The sequence below is a fragment of the Buceros rhinoceros genome, unplaced genomic scaffold (assembly GCF_000710305.1).
Source record: "Buceros rhinoceros silvestris isolate BGI_N320 unplaced genomic scaffold, ASM71030v1 scaffold3222, whole genome shotgun sequence".
Taxonomy (NCBI): domain Eukaryota; kingdom Metazoa; phylum Chordata; class Aves; order Bucerotiformes; family Bucerotidae; genus Buceros; species Buceros rhinoceros.
The window spans coordinates 34789-51891 of NW_010399297.1; the positions used below are offsets into that span (position 1 = coordinate 34789).

General features: G+C 41.5%; 2 protein-coding genes across 2 annotated transcripts in view; one reads left to right on the forward strand and one right to left on the reverse strand.

Moving 5' to 3' along the window:
• Positions 1-12873, forward strand: part of TP53BP2 (tumor protein p53 binding protein 2) — a 28270-nt gene extending 15397 nt beyond the window's left edge. Inside the window, exons 11-17 of the mRNA XM_010131393.1 lie at positions 595-1084; positions 1450-2231; positions 4065-4202; positions 4804-4937; positions 5934-6100; positions 9235-9434; positions 12191-12873. Coding sequence (XP_010129695.1) covers positions 595-1084; positions 1450-2231; positions 4065-4202; positions 4804-4937; positions 5934-6100; positions 9235-9434; positions 12191-12232 — 1953 coding nt within the window. The 3' untranslated portion in view covers positions 12233-12873. The remainder of the gene's footprint in view (positions 1-594; positions 1085-1449; positions 2232-4064; positions 4203-4803; positions 4938-5933; positions 6101-9234; positions 9435-12190) is intronic.
• A 1581-nt stretch (positions 12874-14454) lies between these two features.
• CAPN2 (calpain 2, (m/II) large subunit) overlaps positions 14455-17103 on the reverse strand; it is a gene marked incomplete at its 5' end in the record, with an annotated part of 14367 nt that continues 11718 nt past the window's right edge. The window contains 4 exons of the mRNA XM_010131394.1: positions 14455-14478; positions 15115-15173; positions 15667-15783; positions 16757-16835. Coding sequence (XP_010129696.1) covers positions 14455-14478; positions 15115-15173; positions 15667-15783; positions 16757-16835 — 279 coding nt within the window. The remainder of the gene's footprint in view (positions 14479-15114; positions 15174-15666; positions 15784-16756; positions 16836-17103) is intronic.

A 17103-nucleotide genomic window follows, 5' to 3' on the forward strand; every position in this document is an offset into this window, starting at 1 on the left:
TAGGGAAAAATCTACATGTTGACTGAATACATAAAAATGGCTGCGTTACTCATACTAGCGTACAGGTGTAGGTATTCTTTTTTCCCAAAGATTATGTGCACAGAGGCATTTGCACAGGGTTTTTAAAATAATTTACACACTTACTTCACTGTTTAATGCAGCAGTGTCCTTCAGATGTGTGATTGCAGCAAGATTTCCCACCTAAATCTTGGCGCAAAGGCGTGATTTGATCAGGTAGAGGTGAAGAACTGGGAATGATGAGCACTCTGCTGGAAAACAAACTTCTTGCCTACAGATGCTACTAAGTGCCTCTGCTGTCTTTAGAGAAATTACTGTGCCCTGCCATTGCTCGATGTTTTAAACATAGCTGCCACAGAAAGAATTAAAGAGAATGGGTTCAAAGTATAAACAACTATGATCTGAAAGTGTTTTGGAAAGTCTCTTCATGTTTCCGGTGATGTTGTACCCAGTATTGCAGCAAGAGTAGGAATGATAGATACTGTTGTTGTCTGAGGATCTTTGGACCTTCACAGCAGAACTCCTAAAACATGTTTTGCTGTTTAATCTTAATTAACTTTTGCTTTTATCTTTCAGACAGCCAATAAAATTGTAACAAAGGTACCACCACCTGTCCCCACTAAACCAAAACAGATCAACTTGCCTTACTTTGGTCAAGCCAGTCACCTGCAACCTTCAGATACTAAGCTGGATGGAAACCTGCAGAAGCTGCCTTTGGCTATCGTAACTATGGGGAACAAACAAAAACCAGTGGCACAGCAGCCTTCCCATCCTTCTCAGCAGATACAGCAAAGAATTTCTGTACCTCCTGCAGGTCCTTCCTCTAGCCAGGACCAAATTATTCCCTCCTCCAAACAGGAGAGTCCCCCAGCAGCAGCCGTGAGACCTTTTACACCTCAGCCATCCAAAGACACCTCACTCCCTCCATTCCGAAAGCCTCAAACTGTGGCTGCAAGTTCAATTTATAGCATGTACACGCAACAGCAGACTCCTGGGAAGAATTTCCAGCAGGCAGTGCAGAGTGCTTTGACGAGGGCACAAACCAGAGGACCGCACTTCCCAAGCGGTAAGCATGTGGCTCCCTCCCTCTCTTCTGTCTTCAAAAACCTTAGATAAATGTACTTTCCACCTGGTCTGTGGGTATAAAGTTGTTCCAAAGGGAATTAAACAGGTTACGGCAGCTGTAAGAAGCTTAGGTGCATCTTACCTGCTGTACATCAGCATTAACAAAAAGTGCAGAATATCTGTCTGATTTGTAATATCACTAATGGTAAACCTGGTTACCAGGTCAACTCTGTTCAGTTAATCATGTTATTCTGCTTCTTTGCCCTATGTAGGAGCATCAGGTTGCGTGTTCTTTATAGGTCTGTTGATCAAATGTTCACAGTTGTTTTTTTTTTCTCCCCCACCCCTCTATGAACTGCTCTACAGTGTATGGCAAGCCTGTGATGGCAGGAGCTGGTGTACAGAATCAGCTCCCGCAGACAGAGAACGTCTACTCAAACCTCCAAGGCAAGCCAGGCAGTCCAGAGCCTGAGATGGAAACAACAGCCTCTGCTCAGGAGAATCAAGAAACAGAGCGAATACCCCGTCCTCTTAGCCCGACCAAATTGCTGCCTTTCTTATCCAACCCGTACCGCAACCAGAGTGATGCTGATCTGGAAGCACTACGGAAAAAGCTGTCTAATGCACCCAGACCACTGAAGAAACGTAGCTCCATTACTGAGCCGGAAGGACCTAATGGTCCAAATATTCAGAAGCTGTTGTATCAGAGGACCACTCTGGCTGCAATGGAAACTATCTCAGCTCCATCACATCCCTCCAAACAGACAGCATCAGCTGCCAGCCCTGAAAGCCCAGCAGAAATCCCAAATCCTTATCTAAGTGCAGAATCGGAAAAAGAAACAGCAGTTTCTATGCCAGAACCGACCATTGCTGAGGAAGCAGAAAACACACCAGCAGATCAGAGCGAAGCTGTTCTTCCCCCCATAGCTTTGGACCCTGTACCTGAGGGAATATCAGATGGTGATGAACTCACGCAGCCGAAAGTGGAAGAACCAAGCCTAGAAGCTTCACTGCCCCTGGAGGTATACATGGAAGAATATCCTCCATACCCACCACCTCCCTATCCATCAGGAGAACCAGAGAGCCTGGGGGAGGACTCATTCAGTATGAGGCCTCCTGAAGTTACTGGACAGTTTTCCTTACCTCCTGTAAGTATTAGTTAGCCTACAACTTGGCTGCCTGGTCAGTAAGTCATCTCAAGCTGTCATAAATCCTGGGCATTGTATTGTAGAGCTTAAGCAGATGTGGGAGAACAGTCACACAGATAATCCTGAAGTCTCTTTGAGAGTATCTGTTCTATTTGCATGGTGCTTTTGTCTCTGGAGTGAATGACAGTAATGAAAAGTCTCTGTTGCCTCTAGGAATTAATGACAGGATGAAAAGTTTCAAATGGAATTTGATACACAAATGGTAAAACTCTTCTGGGCTGTAAAGAACATTCCTTATAGAAACCTGCCTAATACATCGAAACTGTAGTTCCTTCTGAAGAGAAATTCCTTTTTTTTGAGGCGCAGATACAGATTTCACAAGCATTTCCCGCTATTGCTGGTACAAGATAGGAACTGATTATCTTAATCCCAGGTTGCATTTATTTATCTGAAACTGCCTTGGTTAAAAAATATGGAGGAACAGACTTCCTTCGTATCTGCTTTAAAAACCCATTTGTAGACATTGACTGCTTGCATTTCTTCTGCTGAATTGTTTTCTGAATTTTTCTTTGAAACCTGATTTAACATCAGTCAGTTCTCAAGTTGCAGCAGAAGGGAGTCTCTTTGAGCTAAGGGAAGGCAGCATTTTACCATCTTGTCTTGGAAGTTTGTGTCTCTGTGTATGGTATGGTGTTATCTCACTCTTGTAGAACAGAAATGCTTACTGCTTTCAGTTCCTTGAGGAGTTACTTTAGAAACCTATAATGAATAGAATTTTAATAACTTGATAACATTAAAGTGCTTTTTCCTCCATCTCTTCAGTACAGAGAAGTTAAAAGCTTTAAATGTGTGTTTTTTAACATTGTAATTTCTGCATGAAATAGTCATTGCATGTTTTCATGCTTTAAAGACTTTTACAAGGAAACGTGAGTGGTAAGATTTCCTGCATTTTAAGAACTTATTTCTGGTTGGTTTTGTAATAATTCTGTTTTGATGAGAAGAAACCGGCCCGACGTCTTGATTTCGTATTTAAATACTTGGATTGTGCTGACAGGCTCTTTCTTTAAAAAGCCTGTACTTCTGATATTATGTACAAATCAACAGGCAAAACAGTGTTTTCTGGGAATCTCTTCTTAGGTATCTTATCTTCACATGTTCACTCTTGCAAAATGTGAGTCATTTCTATTCATCTTTGCTTGGACATCTGTCAGAAATTTACATACCCTTATGAATAGACTTTATTGCTGCTGCACAGCCAGCTGGGGAGAGCGCTGAGCTAATGCCTGCGCAGCCTCTAAAAGAAAAGAGTACAAACTCAGCCGCAGAAATACTTGGTTTCCAGTATCACTGGGAGCATTTCTACGCTTGGTTGTATGTTCTTTTCAAAACCATTTTCCGTAACCGTTTATGGTCCTGCTAAACTTAGGAAAATGTTAGGAACTTAACACTGGTGTTTAAAAAGTAGTGTACTTCATGGAGTGTACTACTTGGTTTGTGTAACAGCTTTGAGAGCCAATGCTAAAATGGTCTGAATAAAAAAAAGGCATTTTTTCCTGATCCTCAGGGATTTTTGAGTTTTATTATTTTGTTCTTGTATTTGATCAAGGTGATTTCTGTATTTGAGTTTAATAATGACCTTGTCTAGAGATAAAAGATCTTCCATAACATGCCTAAACTACTATATTTGTAATGTGTTGGGGAATTGGTAGAAAATAGTCTAAATTTTCTCTTAAACGGGGTCTTTATTGGTCATTTCTGCCATCATTCCCAAATATGCAATTCTGTATTCTTCTCTGGAAAAAAATGCCTGTAACTTGTGTTACCCTTTTTCAGGGGAAAAGGACGAACTTGCGTAAAACTGGCTCTGAGAGAATTGGGCATGGAATGAGAGTGAAGTTCAATCCCCTCGCTTTGCTTCTGGATTCATCTTTGGAGGGGGAGTTTGACCTCGTGCAGAGAATAATTTATGAGGTATAAATGCTAACTTGTAAGAGAAGGAGTAGCAATCCAGGTTCAAACTGGGAAGTCACAGCTCTTCTAAACTGGGGAATCTGACATAAGTGGACAACCGAGATCTGCCTGTGAGGAGATAAGTCCTAACAGGACACGGTCCCTTTGAAGGGTGACTTTAAATGTGTGATAAATCTACACTGGGTATTTAATGTCAAGACTATAAATTTGCAGGACAACTTTTACCTCATTTCTTATGTAGTGTTTCATCCCTCTTCTGGCATGTTACCAGATAATTTGATAAGCAAAATCCACGTGAATTTTGCTACAGGTAAATAGGCAAATATCAGAAATTTGTTATAAATGCTTTTATGAAGTTGTCAAGATGCTCTTTCTCTGACCCACTTACAGTTCTCACTATCAAAAGGAGGCTGCAAGCTTATATGTGAGTCTTCTTGTGAGATGGGTTACTGCTGTAGTTTTCTGCCTGTTGCTCACGTCCTTCATAGAAACATGGCTCAAAATCATAATTCAGAGTAAAACAACTTATTTTATAACTGAGGAGATGTTTATTGCAGAGAGTTTCACCAGAATGTGAATGTCTCCTCCTCTTGCTGAACAGGTTGAAGATCCTAGCATGCCCAACGATGAGGGGATTACTGCACTGCACAACGCTGTGTGTGCTGGGCACACAGAAATTGTGAAGTTCCTGGTGCAGTTTGGTGTGAACGTGAATGCTGCAGATAGTGACGGATGGTAAGGCTTGCTTTAAGTGGTACCTTACAGATGCTTTCCCCGAGAAAGCTGCAGCTTGGAGGCTGCTACGGGTCCCTCAGAAGGTCTCTCAGTTTGCTGCTATAGAGCTGATGACTTTTCCACAGCAGTGCAACAGCAGTTCTCTGTGGGGTGTCATAGGAGAACGTGTAGAGGATAAAATAGGCAAATTATATTAATATTCCCTGTATGAAAAAAGTGTGTCTGAGTCCCAGTAGGGTGCATCCAGTTTTAGGAAATTACTCTTTCTTTGAGACATTGAAGACAGTTTTTGCATAATGAGACGGCTGGATTTCCCAGAGTCCTCTCTGTGAGATAGCCTGTAGCTTATATGTGCTCTGTACAAGCTTACGCTGGGACAACTTCAAAACAAAGCGGAAAACCACAGCCTACAAACTAGGCTTGTAACCGATTAGGGGTACAAATCCTTCTTAAGGTAGCTAGGAAGCTCATTTATGACAGGCATGGGGAAGCGGGGCAGTGATTTTAGCATTAGTTCTGCCTGTAACAGAAGTGTCTAAGGCCCAAGACTGAATAAAGGTGCTTGTTGTCCCTCAGCCTCAGTATTTATTCCAATTACCTGCACTTGTCACCAACTCAGGTCTTGAAGTAGTTATCTAGATTGTAAGAGGCGTGATGTCAGGAGGATTTCTGAGTGTTTTTTAATATTGATGAATTTTTTAATTTTATTGGCTTGATGAACGTTCTTTAAATGTTAATGGATTATAAAAATGTAGCATAAATGGAGATCCATCTGGAAACCCAGCTTTAGAGTCCAAGCAGCTCTGATAACTCCTGTTCATCTGTGAAGAGCAACTGCGCTTGACATCTTGAGAGAAGTGCTTCTGTTGGGAAGCCTTCAGCGCTGCAGTGCTGATTGCTGGACGTCACGCGTGAAAGCGGTTTGCCCCTAGGAGTCCGTAAGCACTGCCATGAGCAATAAAAGTAATGTATTGTCTTTTTCTTCCTGGCTTGCAGGACCCCGTTACACTGCGCAGCATCATGCAATAACGTGCAGGTGTGCAAGTTCCTGGTGGAGTCGGGTGCAGCTGTATTTGCGATGACCTACAGTGACATGCAGACGGCTGCAGACAAGTGTGAGGAAATGGAGGAAGGCTACACGCAGTGCTCCCAGTTCTTATATGGTAGGTGATGACAACATGTGTGCCCATGCCTGGAGTCTGCCTTGGAAAGAGGGAGGTTTTAGCCAGCTTCTTGTCACGAAATGCGGTCCGTTGTGATTACCCTTCTAATACTGAACCTGTAGAGAATGTCTGAGTAACAAAACGTTCTCCTGCGTTTAAAAGCTTGAATCAAGTTTAAAATGTGCATCAACAAATACATTAGTGTGAGGTGACGATTAGGTGAATCTTACCACGTAAATACACTGTTTACATAAAACCAAAAGTGGGATGGATGTCTCAGTAGGCCGTTCATATCAGCCTCCGGGTGTCTTTTAAATGAAGAATATTTCCTAATGTGCACTTTAGAACCAAGAAAGGTATTATCAAGTTTCTGCCTTAGTGAAGGTTAGCAAGCAGTGATTTGGACTTTGTCTTTCTGCCCTTTCTTCTCTTGCATTTAAAAAGAAATCTCAAATTTAGATTTCACTCAAATAGTAAGACTATAGGGGAAACTGTCTTTTAACAGAGAAGATTAATTCCTCCTGGGGTGTGATGATAATTAGTCAATGAGGTTTTAAATTACTTTTCTGTAAGTTTTGTATGTAGTTCTTGTCCCCTAGGTACCTACCAGCTGGAGTGTCATCTACTTGTAAGAGGTTAGAGTAAGAGCAATGTTACAGGGTGTAAAAAGCTTTTCTGGTTTTGTGGAACGTGTGAGAGCTGAGTTTCTATAAGATGCTCAGCCAGCATATTTCAAAATAGTCTGTCCAGCTGTCCTCACTAAGCTTGAAAACTGTATCTTTTAGTGCCAAATATATAGTTTTCCTCTGTGAAAACGGGAGCCTGTTTAATTGATGTTGAAATCTGTGAGCTAAGCAAAATTCCAGTAACTTTGGTATCGAGACTCCAGTGGTGGTCATCAACAGCAAATGCCCAAGTAAGACTGTAGAACTAGATTGAAGATAAAAATACTTGTCCAATATTTCTTATTGTTTTTAACTCTGATATGACTTAAGGTGTGCTATCTTTGCTGAATGGGTCTTGAGACATTTCCTTCGGGAATTTGTCTAAAAATTTGTCTTTAAATTCAGGTAAACAGCCCACGAGATCCCTGTGGGAAGGAGATCCAAGGCTTTATTATATACAGCACGAAGAAACACATCCTTTTTGTTTGCGGGTTTTTTGTACCTACCATCTGGTGATCTTACTTTATACTTTGTTTTTTGTTGGGTCTGGGATTTTTTTTGTGGTTTAGGAGAATACAGTCCTTTCAGGACCCGTTGAAAAGTGAGGCGTTGGCTTATTGCCAGCTTTTCCAAACTGAAACCTCTTGGCTGTTCAGCTATTAAATTTCTCTGTTGTTCATTAGGAATGAATCCTATTGCTAAGACCTGTTTCTGATTGCCTGTAGTTATAGTAAGAAATTCATTCACTGGCTAAATCTGTTTCTTGCTGTAGAAGTAGTTTGGGAATGCGTGTCTGTTTCCAGAACAGATAACACATTAAAAGCTGTCCCTCTAACCTCAAGTGTAAGGTGAGAAACCTTGGTATAATTCATTGATTCACCTAATTCCTTTTTGTTATAAATGCACAATACTCAATATCATCAAAAAACACAGGCAGGTTTAAATAAAACCGCTAGTCCTTCAGCCTTGATTAAATGGCAAGTCTGATGCTGCTTAATTACGTCATTTTTTCACTTTCTAAGATGTAATGTCTGTGCTGGCTCTTAAGTGCATGCTTGCCCTGCTATCCTGGTGTGACAGGTGATGCTGTTTTAGAAGAGCAGATCCATTGGATGAATTTTCCCTTTGTCTGCTTTGATGTTCAGTGCTCAGTCTTACCTTCCTCGTGGTCACAGAGCATGGGTTTTGCCAAATCTTTAATGATACCAAACGCAAAGGAAGAGATGAGTTTCTCAGAGCAGAACGAAGCTTGCAGTGGAAGTAACTTAATTTTTACGTGATGAACTGGTATGCAGAAATAAAGACCTTAATTTGAGCAGATGTAGCTAAGAATCCTGTGCAACAGGCTGTAAAATAGGTAAGAGATGGAAAAGGAAATGACAAGTTTTGTGATACAATGTGCAATGTACTCCTTGCTCCTGGCAATACCACAACCAAAGAAAAGCCCGGTAGAACTCAGTATTTTAAAATGGAATCATTACCTAAGAGAAGTTTTTTTTAACAGTTGAGATACCTTTTCCACTTTGCTGCTTAGAAGCTGAGGAATGTGCACAGAAAGAATAGTATTTCATCTTCGGCTACAGCTGTAAAATGAGGAAGTTCTAAATAACGTCTGCAAGGCATGTCCACATCCTCCAACCTTGGTCCAGAGCAATTGAACAGAATTGTGTTTCTGGAGTAGTGTTTAAAAAATAATTAGAATAGTGGTGGAAAATAAGAACTGCTGAGATAAAAGTGTTTGAGTTAACTGAAGCAGCTGGTGGGTAGCAGAAAAATCCTTCAGTTAACATTCTCCAACCTTGGTCCAGAGCAATTGAACAGAATTGTGTTTCTGGAGTAGTGTTTAAAAAATAATTAGAATAGTGGTGGAAAATAAGAACTGCTGAGATAAAAGTGTTTGAGTTAACTGAAGCAGCTGGTGGGTAGCAGACAAATCCTTCAGTTACAGGTCTTGGATGCAACTTCTTTTAAAGTTCTGAAATGAAGTGCAACAGGTGGCAGATGACACCTCAAGCATCAGAATTACAGTGGTGGTCAACACAAGCAGGTATCGCTACCTCTCTCTGACAGACAGAGATTACTGATGAACGAAGAGCACAAACAAGTGCTTCTTGCTCATCACGTAGGCGCAGGAAGCGTGAACGCTAGCACAAAGACCCAGCCTTTTATCAATCGCTGCTCCTCTTAGCACGTACCTCATATTCTTTGAATATGTGTAAGGAAGGAACCTGCCAGCTGTGTGCAAGGGTCAACTTCACAATGCCACCAACTCCAGGACTGACTTTCAGTAGGCTGATGACAAGGTGTTAAGTGAGATAGGAATCAAGGTTGTGTGTGTTTGGGTTTTTTGATTTTCTTCTCTTTTTTGTCCCTGGACTGCTCTCCAGTAAGAGTACAGCAGTCTTTTGAACTGTTGTCTGTTTTTTAACAACTTCTTTAGTGAGCTGAGCTGTGGTTTTGATGTTGCAGGAGTCCAGGAGAAAATGGGGATAATGAACAAAGGTGTGATTTATGGACTCTGGGATTATGAGGCTCAGAATGATGATGAGCTCTCCATGAAAGAGGGAGACTGCATGACAATCCTGCGCCGGGAAGATGAAGATGAGATTGAGTGGTGGTGGGCACGGCTGAATGACAAGGAAGGCTATGTTCCCCGCAACCTGCTCGGGGTAAGTCCTTGATACTTCAGAGTCCAAAAACCCCACCCCACTATGTGCAGTACACACAGCATTATTCTCATGCATCTGGGTTAGGTGCCATTTCAAAAGTCAAGAGGAAGGAGTTGATATTCTCCATTTATTCATCTGGGGAGTTGAATACCATGGCAGAGTGGGTTAGCACCCTCTGCTTAGATACACAACACAGATAATATTAATGGGTGCATAAAAGAAACACGTACCACCACCCTGCTATACGTAGCAGCTAACTTCATCTCACCATTGTAGAGAGGAAAAATAAAAACCCTTTTATCTGAATGTGACCTTCATAAGGTTTTGTTGAGGGTGTGATCGGAACTGGGTTTCATCTCTGTTAGAAAGTGATACATTAGCACATAGGGCCTTAAGAAATGAAACTTGTATGAAAAATGAGTCCTTCCTGGTCCGAGTGTGTCTTGTGATCTTGGGAGGGTTTCACAGAGAGTTTTAAGACAAACACTGCAAAATTCTATGGTTTGGTGGTTGGTTTGTTTGTTTGTTTGTTTTTCCCCAGTGTTGAAAAAGAGATCACACTGCCAAATAAAGGTAGATCTTTGTTTTCTTCTGTGCTCTCTAAGTAATATTTAACCGTATGTCAGAGGCCTTAAATTAATGGCTGCTTATCACCTTCTGTACTACCTCTTTTGTACACAGTTCTTTTTAATAAATAATAGATACTTTCAATTATGTCCCCGTATTTCTACTCATGGCTGAGTTGCTAAAAACTATAGCAGATGGACATATGTATAAAAACTCCATCTCCATTAAGCTTTTTTCCTACATACCCAGTTGCCGCGCTGCTGGAGATTAAGAGGTCCTGCCAGTGCGCTGAAGATTAGCCGCTGTGAATTTTAGCTGATTGATGTACGATGCTTGAAAGAGGCTGAGCCTACTTCCTTGTGCAGATAATCCTTACTCTTAAACTGGTTAGATTTTGCAGAGCAAGTAGATCCTCATGCAAAATCAGTTTTCCTTTCTGTATTACTCTTCAGGTCAGGCCTACTCCATACTGTACTATAAAATTCTCCCTAACATAGTATTTCTGCTCAGCTTTTTTCTTTTCCAAACAGAAACATGCATAAATTGAGAACAGCTATCAGCCCTGCTCAGGAAGGTCAGCAATGGCAGCTTTCTTTTTCCTGCCCCAGGGTGAAACGTGCATGTGCTACTTCTTCATAACCTTGTGCCTGCAGCCTGAGCACAGGTGTGTGAGAACACGAGGAACATCTGTGCTTTTGTAATAAAAAGCACAAGGCAACACAGCTTAGACTGGGGATCACAACTCATCCTTCTAAGCGCAACACAATCTGAACAGAACCTTTGGGGAAAACTACACAAGCCCAGCGTTAACTGTTAACACTCTCGTGTCTGTTCAGTCAGATACTGCTACCGATGTGTCCCGTGGTTATTCTTGAAAGCCATTACTGGACTCTGAAGATAGCAGCTGAAATCTAGGCTAAGGTGTTTGGTAGTTTAATATATTCCTATATTAAGTTGTATTTTTATCACAGCTGCTGTATTCTTTTGCAGTTAGGTGCACTGAGTAGAAACAAGGATGAAATTACCTGCATCAGTGCTCTACCCTCCTTAGTGACTCACGAGCTCCCTAAGCTGTGTGAGTGCTCTAAAACCGAATGCAAATAAGATCATACTGTCAAAATACTGACTTGTTAATACCAAATGAAATCTTTTGAACACCGTCAGGTGTTGTGCTACTGGGATTGACCGACTTCATCCTTGAGAGTGGTGAAATCATAGCAGGCTGAGACAAACCTTGTGGGTCTTCTCTTAATCATTAGCTGACTGTGAAAGGAAGAAAGCCAGAGTCTGGTTGAGGAGAGAACTTTCACGGCATCTTTAAGGAGAACTGTAGCTGAAAACCCCCGGGGCGTCAGGTAGACATGCACTGCTGTTGAGAGCATGGAGAGCTTCTCTTTCCTAATTGTATGAACAGAGTATCCTCCTATTTTTATATGCCAGTAGCCATGCTTTCTACAACAGTAGCTGTTCACAAAACCCTTGGAAAGAGGGAGCCAAGAGCTTCCCAAGCATCTTGGCAGTGCTATGTGCTGTGTTGAGCTGTGTACCATCCATCATTACCCCGCAACCGAGGCGGTCTGTACCTCTGTGGGCATAGCCAGAATGTAGCACAGAGCTCCAGTGCCACAGGGTGGCAGCTACTGATTTACTGCTGAGAGGTTACATGAATTTAACTGGCCACCCGCTATCCACTACCTACAACACAGCTCCTACAGTTCCACGGTCCTTCTGCAGCCACATCTTTTCAGCTTGCCCAAAGCTATAGATATGTAAAGGCTGATCGGCATCAAGAGGGGAAAAAGCAAACCAGGCTTTAGTACCTTTCCACTTATATCCTATAGTTCACTGAACGCAAACGCCTTTTGACCTACAAAGCCACGTGCCTTTCGTGGCCCCCCCATCTGGGTGGAGCTGAAGGTACTGAATTACGCACTGTTCGGTACCTTCTTTTTGTACTGATATGGTTAGTACTTTTAAAGTGGTATGGTAAGTACTTTTTAAGCTTGCCTAAGAATGCTAAATTTTTATTTCTTTGAGCTCTGGGTGGTTTTTTTATCCATGCTTTTGCTACTAGAGTGCTTACGTTAGAATTGTAACACCAAAGTGAGGTTTTTCTTTCCTTTTTTCTTTTAAAAAAGTGACCTTTTGAAGCACTAAAATTTTAAATCTTGTTTCTATTTTACCCTCAGCTGTATCCAAGGATTAAACCTAGACAAAGAAGCTTGGCATGAAATAGTACAGAAGCCAGATTCTTGAAGTACTAATCATGGATGACTTACAGAAAAAAAATTAATTTTGTGTTGGTTCCAGTATCATGAGACTTATTTCAATGACAATGTAATTTGAAAGCTATGAAGAATGTGCTTTGAAAACAAATGAAGGATTGATGCATTAGCAAATGTATGAGGGCATTCTCCAAGATGAAATAATGCTTACAAGCAAATGAAATTCTGCTGCATTGGGTCTGAGCGAGCCATTATGTTCAAGTACCCACTCTGATTTCTTCAAACACGGCAGAAAAGAATTGCACGTTTTTCTGCGTTAAATACAAGGACCTTTTCAATTTACTGTTGAAGGAATTGTCATGAAACAGACAACTTGGCTTTGCCCAAATTTATCCCGAGGCTTTTTCCAGATGGGAGAAATTACAGTACGTGCACAGCACCCAAATGCGTATAGCTGGAAGCAGAATGTTTGTTAAAGAAGCTAAACCGAAGTGCATCTGAGCAGTGACAACCACGTGACCAATCCATTAAGCAATAACTTCTAAAAATGCTGTAGCATCTTAGGAATTCCATGTATTCAAAGTATTATGTGCTGTAACAGACAATGTAGTTTTTAGGTTCCTCTTTTTACAAAAGAGCCTCATGTATTTATTGTATTTTGTACTTTGAAAACTAAGCGTAGAAACTTTCTGTAGTCCTTGACCAACTTAACTTACTTGGTTTTACTTGACTTGTGATACCATTAAACTTCTGTCTTCTCTTTAAGTCTGGGTATTTGAGCATCAAGTATTTATTAGACTTAAACCGTTACCTGTCAGACATGGTGCTGTTCTGCATTACACAAACATTTAACTACCTTCTGCGTTTAAAATTAAGCCGAATCTGTTAGCTGTGCATAACCTTTGTTAAAAGCGAAGGGACATACTTAAGAATTAATTTGATAATGAACGCTATTAAATAAAGAGGATCAAATCTTTCCTGAAGATTATTTAGGAAGTGCCTCACTGCCTTACCCTTCAGGCTCACACTTTCCTACCACCAGAGACCTTACTGCACTCTGAAAAAGTGTCCAAAAATACCAGCAATAGTTTGTAGAAAGGACACAATTCCTCCTTCAGGCACCCTTCAGGCTCACACTTTCCTACCGCCAGAGACCTTACTGCACTCTGGAAAAGTGTCCAAAAATACAAGCAATCGTTTGTAGAAAGGACACAATTCCTCCTTCAGGTGGGCAAAGTGAGGTCAGCTGTGGTGAGAGCTCTTGGAAGCAGCAATCTGCTCCTCTTCCAGCTTCTTGATTTTAATAGATTTGGTATAAGGTATTAGCATTAAATACCTTCCCTGGAACCCTTTAGTTTTTCAAGCATTAATCTTTTAAGTATCACCAGACTATTTAGCATTTTATTAACTGACACACATCTGGAGTGCCTGGCAGTGCCCGGCGAGAGTGCTCTTTTCATCTTTAAAAGGCAACATGCTCTGCAATGATGTAACTCTAAGAAAAAAAAAAGCGTATTTGCAGAAGGAATCAGAGTCTTAAAAACTTCATTTCTACTGTTTTTTATTTAAAACACTTTCTTGTATTTCAAAGGAAGATAAATAAGATGGGTAGAAGCATGAGTTCCTGTGAGAGCGTAGGCTTTCTCTTGGAAGAGTCTGGTTGCCAACAGCATCTTGTTACAGGCACACTGATAGTCAGGAGGGAAATACTTGTTCTTCGGTTTGGTCAAACAAATTCTTCAATGAGTATTTAACCAGAGTAATGCTGGGGCTTCACAGAAAGTATACAAGGGACCCACAGCTCACCTAAAACACCTGTAACACCATCCCTTTGCTAGTTTCAGCTACGCAGGATGGAATGGAGCTGTTTGTTTGTTAGTCAAAAAGCACTTACTAGACCAGACTGCCCAGCGACAGAAGTCATGTAAAACACCTTAAATACAAAGATATTAGCAAAGCAGTATTTTCAAATATTGCACTGAGGATTTGTACTACAGTAGAGGTTTTTGTACAGAGTATATATAATATCAGCTAAAGGCTGTCAGGCATAAAAATGAGGCTGCAGCTTCTTCTGTTGAAGTAGAATGCTTTCCTCCTTACAGCTGTGTGCAAAATTTGCCATGCATAAAATTAAGGCACATTCACGTTAGGATAGCACTTTTGTGGTTGCTTGATTATCTTCTCCTGATTGTGCTCTTTTTGGGGTCTCTGGAGCTGATGTCAGTGGCTCAAATGACAGTAAAGCACAGCCACTGTAATGAGAGAGGGGAAAATAGCCCAAAGTTAAGCTGAGCAAAAATACCAGTAGCAGGTATGTCTGTTCCCATTTCTAGCATGAGAAAGCAAGCCTATTGTTACAGAAGTAATTTTAGGATCTTTCCTGAATGATCTAAATTTATCTCTCATTTAAGTTAGGAGAGTTTTGGGATGACTTCACCATTCCTCATGTAGGTCCAGAAATAAGTAAGTTACGTTCCAGTAATAAGCAAGCTGAACTCACGTAGGAGGGTAGTTTTTGCCTAACTTGGTGCTTTCTACAGGGCACACGTGGTCAGTACCATGAGTCACGACTGCGCCTACAGCCTGCTGTTGGCAGAGAAGCAGCCTGCATACATATGTACCAGCCAAAACTACTGCCAGAAGGGAGAGGTGGCATCAGGTTCAAGGCACCTGGCCTGTTTGTTTGTTACAGAGTACAATGTGAGGGGGGTCAGGATAACCTTTAAGACTGTTTCTAAATGCACAAGCTATATAAATCCAGCATATATGCCAATACACATAACAAACCAAAATCAGTCAGGATGGAGGAGGCTGTTAACTCTGCTGTTAACTCCTTCCTCCCTCCCCAAAAGACGACAGCAAACATTTTAGAGCTAAATGAAACTTACGTTAACGAGGTTCAATTCTATAGTTCCAGTTTTCTCTGTATCCAGTTTTCTAAACATTTCTGTGGTAACAGAGAGATGACAGACACAGATGAATATAGGAACTAACTGGAAAGCCTTCTCTTTCTTTGTGCTTCAGGATTAAAAAGGAATTTAGTCCCAGATTCTAAAATTCCTGACAACAGTCTATGCCCTGAACCAGGAAGGGCCACTCTCAAGTCATTGCATGCTCTTGTGCAAGAACGATACTGAACATACTTAATGGTCCAGTTTGTAATAGTAACACTACTTGTCCATCCAGAGTGTTCAGACTGATTTTTGTTCTTAAATCAATGTTTGGTTGTTTGCATGGAAGACTGTCTGGCTCCGGTTCAGCAGCCTGGCCTAAAAGGATGGTTCCTAGATCTAGAAGGAGTGGTGCAGACTAGATTGCCAGATTTCTAACTCAGCTTTGAAGTTGCTTTGGTTCCAGTACAAAGTTTTTTGAATAACTTACCCTGGACTTAAACACAAAGCAGCGGAGGCTCTCTAGTTACTAAGTAAGTGCATACTCACTGAACAAGGTTTCCAGCCGAATCAAACACCGGACAAAGTTATCGAAGTCAATGATGAGGTCTTCATCAGCAAAACGAGCCACGATGATTTGATGTAGCTGGCAGTTCAATTTGAACCCTAAAAATATAGTGTCAAGGATTTAAAAAAAATGAAAGGAAGAAAAAATAATGCAAAAAGTTCCAATCAACAAAAAAAACCCCAACTCTATACACTGCCAGAAATTCAGTTAGCTAGTTGTTGTTAAATTCTTGAATTTTAAGAGTATTTATTCCAACAACAACCCCTTCTGCACTTGGAGTGATTGAGAGCTGTGACTAGGTCACAGTACTGTACACCACGCCTGTCCTCCCTGTTGTCACTGTACACCACACCTGTTGTCCTTCCCTGGGTGAAGTAGCTGCCACTCTGCCTACCGAGACCCGAGACGAAGCAGTGGCTTTCCGTGGGCAAATGGGTCTCTGTTTTCAAAGAGCATCTGAACTTCTGGAACAGAAAGAAATGCTGCCTCATTTTACATGGGGATAGGAGGCAAAAGCTCCAGAGAGCCCAAACGTGGACACTGAGATGGCCCCAGAAGAGCAGTAAGTTAATTTGGGGTCATATGGCTCTGCAATACCCCATCGCTCACCATCATAACTCAGATCTGGTTTTCAGTGGCTGCCGCAGCAAACTGACTCCTCTGAATGCTCTTGTGAGCATCAGCCCTTGGGTCAATCCACTTCCATTCCACCGGTTACAGTATCCCGGTTCTACAGGCTTATGCCAAACCCACATACACCTGGAGAGACTCATTGCAAGAGAACAGGATGCTCTTACAAGAGCAGATTGTTGCAGTTATTTGTAGCTGGTCGCTACAGAAAGTGACTGCAAACATGTCACTCCCTTAAGATGCTTTTAGTATGCCTGCGTGGCGAGACACTGCTCCCCACAGACAAAGAGCCCAGGCTGAGCATAGATTAAAGAGAGGCCTCCCAGCTCAGAGAACACAGGATTTTTCAGCTTAAAAGTGATATACAGGAGACTAGTGAGCATCTATCACCCCAGCTTGAAACCAATATAATCCAAAAAAGAGACAGACCAATATAAATACCTGCTGCTTCTAGCGCTCTCCTCATCTCATATGAATTCATGGTACCGGATCGATCCACATCAATTTCCCTGTAAATTTTCTGCAGAACACAAAACCCAAAGTCAGAACTTGTCGGTAACTCAGAGCATGGTTTGGCTTTCGTCAGAAGTCAAACGTTTCAAATCGCAGCCTGCACATTACTTAGGGCGGTTTGTGACGTTGGTCTGAAGGACTAGGGACTTATCTCCTGACTTCATCTAAAAGCAGCTTTGGGAAGTTAGTTGTTTCAATGTGGGGGCCAGAGCAGGTAAGGACTGCAGATAATCCCTTAACCACCCACGGCAATATCGCTACTGAACCAGCAGGAA